This window comes from Empidonax traillii, unplaced genomic scaffold, assembly GCF_003031625.1.
Source record: "Empidonax traillii isolate 1590-97213 ecotype Southwest subspecies unplaced genomic scaffold, ASM303162v1 scaffold91:size2966241, whole genome shotgun sequence".
In the NCBI taxonomy this organism is placed as follows: domain Eukaryota; kingdom Metazoa; phylum Chordata; class Aves; order Passeriformes; family Tyrannidae; genus Empidonax; species Empidonax traillii.
In genome coordinates this window covers 649,117-657,641 of record NW_020955284.1, presented here as the reverse complement: position 1 = coordinate 657,641, position 8,525 = coordinate 649,117, and the positions used below count along the sequence as shown (strand labels likewise).

The 8,525-nt window shown below is 43.5% G+C and overlaps 1 protein-coding gene across 7 annotated transcripts in view; it reads left to right on the top strand.

The window, feature by feature from the left end:
- The window catches only part of ARFGAP1 (ADP ribosylation factor GTPase activating protein 1), a 20,400-nt gene extending 15,718 nt beyond the window's left edge, over positions 1 to 4,682 (top strand). For all 7 annotated transcript variants that reach the window (XM_027881602.1, XM_027881599.1, XM_027881600.1 and 4 more), the window contains one exon: positions 458 to 4,682. In XM_027881602.1, coding sequence (XP_027737403.1) covers positions 458 to 785 — 328 coding nt within the window. In that variant the 3' untranslated portion in view covers positions 786 to 4,682. The remainder of the gene's footprint in view (positions 1 to 457) is intronic.
- Positions 4,683 to 8,525: the final 3,843 nt, after the last annotated feature.

Below are 8,525 nucleotides of genomic sequence, written 5' to 3'. Positions count from 1 at the left end.
AAAGGTAACTTTTTGTTGTTACTTTCTGTGCCTCCTTCAGTGCATAATTTTATCTCCTGTACGTTCTCAGCAGTGTAGTGGCAGGTAATTTTTCAATATTTAGAAATCATTCTCTCTTTGCTAGCAGTCCTGCTCTATGGAATATGGGAGGAATTCAATATAACTATTTGTTTATAACTGAGAACAAAACAGGGCACACATCTTGTAATTTAAAAATTATTCCAAATGCATATTCCCTGACCTGGGACTGTTAAGGCTGGGAACAAAATCTGTGAATTAGACTATAAGCTTATGCCATTTGGAGCAATATATTGAGTTCTGCCTTTGTCCTCTGTTTCATTTAACCAAAGGGCAGTAGAATTGTAGATTTCTTTGTGGTCATTTTTTTAAAATTTATTATATTTGGTATAACTAATACCTTTCTACCTTCCTTTCCCTCCCCTCCACCCCACAAAAGACCAGCTGAGGCAGACAGCTACCAGAACAGTGGAGGGGAGGGCTACCAGAACAATGCTGTAGATCAAAGCTTCTGGGAGACCTTTGGCAACTCAGACCAACCAAAAGCTCATAAATCTCCAAGCAGTGAGAGCTGGACCTATGTGGACAATTCCACAGAGAAGAAGAGCTCCGATAGCTGGGACGTGTGGGGCTCGGGAACGGTCTCCAACAAGAACAGTAACAGCGACAGCTGGGAAAACTGGGAGACCAACTGGGAAAACGCAGGAGGGGAGAGCAAGACCAGAAAACCTCCCAAGGCAACAAAAAATGCATGGGATGATTTTTAGAACTCTGTTAAACCCTGGTTTGCACAGCGAGGAAAGGGAGGCTGTGCTGGCTGATGGAGGGGAGGAAGTTTTACACACAACTGGAGTATCATGGTTGACCTTACTGATCTGTTACTTTTGTGCTTCCCATTCATTCTCCTTTCTTATATCCTGGTTTAGGGGGAAAAAAGAAGTAGCATCTGAATCTTTTGTCACATGAAAGTGGCTCTCCCTTTTTTTAAGGATAGTGATAACTGTTAGTCTCCTTGCACTTATTGGCTACAGTGACTTTCTTAACACAAATGTTCAAATGAAAAAGTCAGTGCAAGGACACTTTCATGGCTCAACCTTGCATGTATAGGTTCATAGGTGTTCATCCAGTCCTCATCTAATTTGAGATTTGAGGTATTTAATGCAAACAAGGGACAGAGTGTGACTTGAAAAGATAGTCATTAAATGAGCAAACTGCAGTTGAATAGATCTAGCTCAAATGCCTTATGTATTGCTATGACTACATAAAGTCTGGCAATTCAAGATGGTCTTTAGAGTATTTTTAACTGGAGCTTTGTTTTTAAACTTTATGACATTATTTTATTTTTTTTTTTTTTAGTATTTTAAAACTTATTTTCTCCCCTTAGAATTCATAAGGAATCTAGAGCTAGATAAGTTTGACCTGAGCTATCAAGGGATATCCAGAATGGCTGTACTTGGCCACCCTACTCAATGGATTAAGAGTTTACACTGTGCAGCTCTGCTACACAGACAAAAAGCAAAGCTGTGGTGTTTCCCTTCCTCACCTACACCCTTGCCCCAGTTTGAGTGTTTTATGTGGTCTGTTTTTTCTCTTTCTTCCTTCTACTCATCTACTTTACTGATTCTGATAAAAATGAAGTCCTTCTGCTGCTTGGCAGTGAAACAAATTTATAAAGAAGATTCCAGCAAGACAAAAAATGGGTGGAAAATCTGAGAACACTGAGGGAAGAGCCTGGCAGCAAGCCCCTTTCAAGATGAGTAGATGTCTGGATTTAATAGTAAAATTTAATTTAAGCAGATGTTTTCCAAACGAATCTTTAACGTGTCAAACTGTATCTCTGTCATGCATTTCTCCACATTTCCTGGATCTTGTTAAAGAAACACTATTTTGGAAACTTCAGGAACTCCTTGTCAGCATTAAGGAATGGAACAGAAGATTCAGTTACGTCTCGGTTTTGACCCAGCAAATTGCTTTGCATGACAGAAACCATAACTCCTGCAGAAGAACTGTGACTTTAACAGCAGAGGTGTCATAGGCATCCCATTTTATTTTGGGGGATGGGTTGTAAATGTACACTCAGCACGAAAACAATCAGCTCGCTTTGAAAAAACTTCATGTTTTATGTAGTCTGCTTTACTGCCAGCGTGGAGTTCTTCCTGTGAACCCTGTAAATCTTAATACTCACCTAAAAGGCCTTTTCTTTTTAAATTCCGTTCATTTGTTCAACAACCAACCTAAGTTGTCAGAATTATCTTCAATAATGTTTCATTTCTTTACTCTTCACGGAGGTTTTTGAGCTTATAGTAATATCAAGAGTTTTAAAAGGAAAATCATGAATTTCCTTAAAAGTAGCAGATTTTAAAGGCTTAAGTCTAAGTAGAAGTAGCTGTATTTATACCCTGCTTCTGTATTTCTATTAGTAGGATCTTTCAGATGGTGAACAGAGTATTTTTTCTAGTCTCCTCTTGCCCTGTCCTGCAAGAACTGGGATTGTTTTTTCCCCTTTTGCTTCTCCTGAGCTCGTGGTCTCTGAGCCCCTGCAGCAGGACCTGGAGCTGCGGCAGGACCCAAGTGCTCCTCCAGGCTGAGCCATTCCCGACACATTCCTGCTGACACTGATCCTTTTGAAGTGCCAAAGGCTCGAGAGATCTCGGTTTACAATTCTGCTCTTGGTACCATTGGCAGAAGTTTACAGCCTGACTGTGAAACGAGGATTTTTTTTCTTCTTTTCTCCAGTTCCAAGTATAACTTTGTCATAGCTTATAGTTGCATGTCAAATATAACTTTGGGGTTTTTTATGCACACACCTCTGTTGCCTCATTGTCACGTGTCTGCTGCCCAGTCCGAAGCTGATTCAGCTTCCTTTATACAAATTTATTGCAGTTTCTCTCTCATAAATCTCCTGAAATAGCTCGTGGCAGGAGAGGCCATTCAATCAGCAGTATTGTGGGGAGTGTGTGCACGTTCTCCTCAGCTGTGAGCTTTGCCCAGGAGAAAACTGGTTTATTTATGTATCACTTGCAGCTACGGTTGGCATGAGCCATTTGTTTGTTCTTCTGCTTTTATTTTTGTAGCTCTTGAAACTTTTATGTTCCAAATTAAACAGCCAGGGCCCTGCTTAAGCAGGAGCTTTGGGTAATGATTCTTCTTCCAGTTGAGGAGACAGAGGCAGAAGTTTTGCTGTCTCTTTTGTTTCTTTGAAGTGCTGGAGAGAAGCAGCAAAATGCTGCAACTCCCAGAAAGGTGTTACTGGAAGATTAAAAGAACCCATTATGACAGCAGAAAGCGTAACTGCAGACTCAAACTATTATGCCAGCTGGTCTCAGTTTGAGAGGCAAATTGGTTATTTTGTAAGGACTTGGAGTCTGAACATATTGATCATGTCTTCCAGAGGAGAGGACAAAATGAGGGCATTTTCTTTTACAAACCCTCTCTTTTATTGGATTTTACTTTTTCTTAGAGTAGGTGGCTGGGAATATTCTGCAATTTGGAGAAATGCATCTGAGCAAGTTGCATGTGCGAGTGTTTCTGAATCAAATTAGTTTTTTTAACCTCCTTTTCTTTTCCCCAAATCCTCCTTTTTTGGCCTGATGAGGAGCACTGTAGCAGAGGCACTGAGTGCAGCCTGCTGGAGCTGAGGCTGCCTGTCTAAGGGAAGATACAGCCATGAATCTGAGCGTGTGATTTGTGAAAATCATCTTGTCACCGTGGGCAGTTGGTGACCAGGGCTCTGCTTCCCTTTCAATCCCACTCCATTTAGTCACAATTTTAAGTCGCACGAGCAGATTGCCAGGAGATTGTGCAGCAGGTGAAGAGGCTGCTGCAAAAACTGGGCATTGCAGTGGTGGTTCAGATTTCCTGGTGTTTCAGACTTTTATTTCTTTGTATGGCTTCAACTTTGGAAAATACAGAGCAGCTGGATTCCTACAGGTAATTTGATAAAAGAAAAATTTCAAGACGTTCAAGCTAAGTGCCACTTGAAAAAAAAATGGAAGTCTTGGTGAATGCTCCCAAAGCTAATCCTAGGAGTTAGGGATTATTTAAAAATCTTTCATTTGTGTCTTGAAACCTGTTAGTAGTGATTACAATTCAAGAAGTGCTTGGCCAGCTCTCCCTCATGGTTGAGACCTCAAGGATAATGCTGCTGCTTTTATTTTCCAGGCCAGACTGTAACATTCCATGGGTTCATAATGTATTTGTCAGTGTAATGGTCTGTGCAATAATTTTAACAAGTGTAGATAAAACCTTTGTTTAATCCAGGAGACATTTAAAGATACAGTGGTCCTCTTGGAGAGTAGCAGCCTACACAAGTACTGCAGTTCTCACCTTCCTTTGGGAATATTACATTTCAGTGACCCGATGAAAGGTTTGAGCAATCAGTGATTTAAACAGAAATCAAGAAACAATTCGATGTCCATTACTGGAGTTTGATCCTAATGGTTTAGTGGCCTCTAGTTGCAGAACCCTCTTTCATTCTCATGCCAGCAGAAACTTGGTCAGTGATGGAGTACTGTATCTTTAATTCTCCTGCTGTGTTTTTTGTGAAGTTCACAGGAATGGCGATTTCAGTGAACACAATTCATTGTTCTGTAGAGTGGTTCTGGACTTGAACTGCAGTGTCATCTTTTAAAGAGCATTATAATAAAGCAAAGAGATATGGAGCAGAGCGGTGTTCAGCCCTTTTTCAGCAGACTTTAAGTTAATTTTAAGCCCATGTGCTGGTGTCAGGCATATTCTTCCCTGCCAGTAATGGAAGCTGCCCATGTCAGTGACAGAGCCAAAAAAATCTTCTTATTTCCTTGGGGTTTCACAGTCTAACTTAAAATCCTAATTTTAGATCTATTAGAGTTAGGAGCAGTTTTGAGACGACACTGGCTGCCTCCTTAATTTAAGGGGAGGTATAAAATAGTGAACTGATTGCAAATAGATTTATGTATTCCGATTTTTATTAGCTGGTCTACAAAGACACTTAACACAGCAGAAAAAGGTAACTTTGGAAGCATTTGTCCTTTCCAAAAAGTGAGATTCTTCTGGCCAATCCTTCAGCTCCTGGTGATGGTTCACATTCAAGATTCCAGTTTCCTTCATCAGCCAGACAGCCACGTGAGTACTCCAGATGACTGATGACTGCTATGGGCTTTATTTAAATTTAAAATATCTTTTCTTATGTTCTTGGTCAGCACGACTGAGTTGCACTTGCCTTGTGGGAGTAATTTTACTGATGTTTACACCAAAAAAAGGTGGACATTTGAGGGGGGTGATGTCACTGGTATTACTGCACTGTGTCCGTTCTTGCCGTAAGGGCTGCTCTGTGAGTCGGATGCAAAGTTTTCACATGGGATTACTGGAAGTAAACAGGATATGCTGTTTCTGGAGAGAGCATTTTGGCCTTCTCTTCTGACAACATACAGAGCCCAATAACTTAGAAATATGCAAAATACCATGAAAGCAGTAATGTGCATTCTGAATTTCAAACTGAGCCCAGGCAGTGCAAGCTGATAGAACAAGTGGAGTCTAGACCAGAAAATACCAGTCATCGACTTGAGGAAAGGCAGATCACTCCTGAATTATTGTGTCCTCTTGCTTCTGCTAGGTAAGTGTCTGTGCCCCTTCACAGCTGTGGTCTGTGCTCATACCAGCAATGAGTAAGTTTTTGAGCTGGTTTGTTGTTATTTGGTTGCACTTCCATGGCATGTGCAGGCTCCAGATGTGCAAGCTCCCTGGGTTTCCAGGGCTTCACACCTCACTGACTTTAAGAAATCAGATTTTGTGCCCTCTGAGGTCTGCAAGCAGGCAGTGGGGACGTTTCCAGTTTCCTTGTGCTCTCCACCTATTCCAGTATGTTCATCCACAGGGTGCTCCACCTTCTGCAAGGCACTTTGGGTGGGCACTCGGGAGCTGGTTGGCCACCGTCACCCCCCCAAGCTCCACAGGCTTAGCCCAGTACACAAGTTAAGCTCTGCACCTCTCCACTGCTTTGCCAAAGGTTCGCAGGATGTAGCTCTGGGGTAGAAACAAAGTCCCATAAGGAAAGAGAAGCGGAGCTCAGTGATTGGGAAGGTGTAAAACCCGAAGCTCTGACGTGCGCGCGGCGCGATCGCTCATCGTCTGTGAAGTCACTAATCTGCAAGGAGGCCAAGACACGCTGCCTGTCCTGGCTCCAGCCACTTGTGCTCTGTCAGCAGGGAGCTGCATCTCCTCAGCAACGCAGGAAAAGAAAGGTCAGCCTCCTCCTCTGAGCAAGGTGCTGACGTTTGCTTTAGGCGAGATTAAACCAGCCTGGGTTTTTATCTGCAAGTGATGCATCGCCTCCAATCTCCGAATTTCACCAATGCTGCCCCAGTGGCAATGTTTAAACTGGCTAAAACCAGAAGAGATGAAAGAAATACTGAAAAGATTTCCTAGGAGAATCTTCCTTGTACTTTAAATTGCTGAGAACAAGTGGGAGAGGCCAAATCTCTGTCAGGACTGGCTAGTTGGACTGCCAAGAACACAGTTGTGTTGTACCTCAGCAGGACCGTGACCGATGCTCAAGCAGGAAAATCCAGTGCTATCAGCTCTGCACAGTTTGTAAACCGGTTCTTGTCTTTCCCTTTAAGCCCTGCCAAAACGTGCTCCCTCAGAGAGGCTGCTCAGCGTTGCTGAGGCTGTTGAATTTTACAATAGATCAATCAGCTCCTGCCAGGAAGTGCAGAAAGGCTGGAGTGTGTCTTTTATGAATAAAAACCCCCACTTCTGATTGAAGTGCTCCTGCTTAATATCAGCAGTTCTGCACTAGACTGCTCTTCTTGCCTTCAATGTAACGGTGTTTGACTACTTAGGGCAAAACCCCACTTGTGTATATACATCTTTTTTCCTACTCTGCTGACATGGATGGTTAATATATGTAAATTGGTGTGCCAGCCTATATAAAGGCTGTTGTGATCAAGGTCAGACTAGGAATTTTCTTGATTAGAAAACCTTTTCTGTGTGTTGTTTTTACATAGAAGCTTGATGCAGTTCCAAGAGGGAATTGCTATTTTAATTCTGTGTTCTCAAATTGCCTATTGACTCCAGCCATCAGCTGTCACTTTTGGGGTGCAGCTCAATGCAGTGCACTAGACTTGAATTACAAATTTAGTCCACCTAGACAGGGCTTCACCATTCAAGTCAAGCTCCCCAGTGTCACTGCAGTATTGGCAAAAAGAGAAAATCTGAATCTGAGACTGCTGCAATTCTCCATTTGCCCACACCAAGGTGTGTCTCTAAGCTGGTCATAGAACTTGGGATGGAGCACGAAGCACATCAAAGAAGTGGAATAAATATTCCTTGTGTAATCTAGGCTGCTGGTGCTACCCCTTGCACTGGTTGTGAAGAAGGACTGGGGCACACACCAGCTCACACAGAAGGTGCTGGTCTAGTGGAAGGTGTCCCTGCCCATGTTGGGGATTTGAAACGAGATGACCTTGAAAGCCCCTCCTATCCCAAACTATTTTATGATATTATGAAGGTGCTCCTTTCAGAGCTTGTGGTCAGATGGACGCTGCTGGTGGAGAGCCTCACTTCTCCTTCCTTCCTCTAGAGGGGATTGTGTCACTGTGCATGAATAGTTGTTGGAGAAACCTTCTTCCATGAGGTTCTAATAGCTGGATGCAGGGTTAGAAATGTGCTCCTGCTCGTGTATCTGCTTATCCACAGCCCCATCCTGTCCTCTGCTGGCGACTTTCATGCTGCATTAAGCAAAACAATAAAAATTCCTCTCTTCCTACCACACACACCTTTGATTTTGCGTGCTGCTTTGGGATTTCAGCTCTCCCTTCTCTCTGGCCAAGTGCACCGGGCTGGACAGTGGCATTTTAAAGCTCAGGCTGTAAAAAATACCAGGTTCTAGGCTTTTTTTGTCCCTGTTACCCTGCCCCTTTGCTGTTAAGCCAGTGTAACAACCTTTTCTTTATGATGAGGAAGCAGCAGACTCATGCACAGAGCTGGGACAGGGCTGTCTCCCCATTGCCCCTGATACAGGTTGGCAGAGCTACAGCCAACAGTTCTTTTTAATGGATCGTGATAGGATTACACTTCCCCTGCCAGGAGTGATTCCTTTGGCTCTGTTTAGTCCAGGCTAATTATAACATAATTAGCACATTCCCATTGCAGCAGGAGGCTTTCCCACCTTTGAAGCTTGAGCATTCCTTCTCTGGGAGAAATGTGGGTCTGGAATTGGCCACAGCATGTACTGGGCAGCACCTGGCAGGGCCCTGACCGATCTCAGGTTGCCCAGACCGTGCTGGGGGGCTGTGAATGCTGCTCTGCAGTCTGCACCTCCCAGAATCATGGAGTCGTTTCGCTTGGAAAAGACCTCTGAGATCATCGAGCCCTGAGAGGCTTCTGTGGAGATGGAGCAGCAGAGATGCACCTCGAGAGATGTCCCAGAGCAGGGACAAGGAAGTCTCTGTGTCCCCAGTGGTCTGCAACACCTCAGTGACCTCAAAACACTCACTGAAGAGTCTCACCCTTAGGGGGAACGGAGG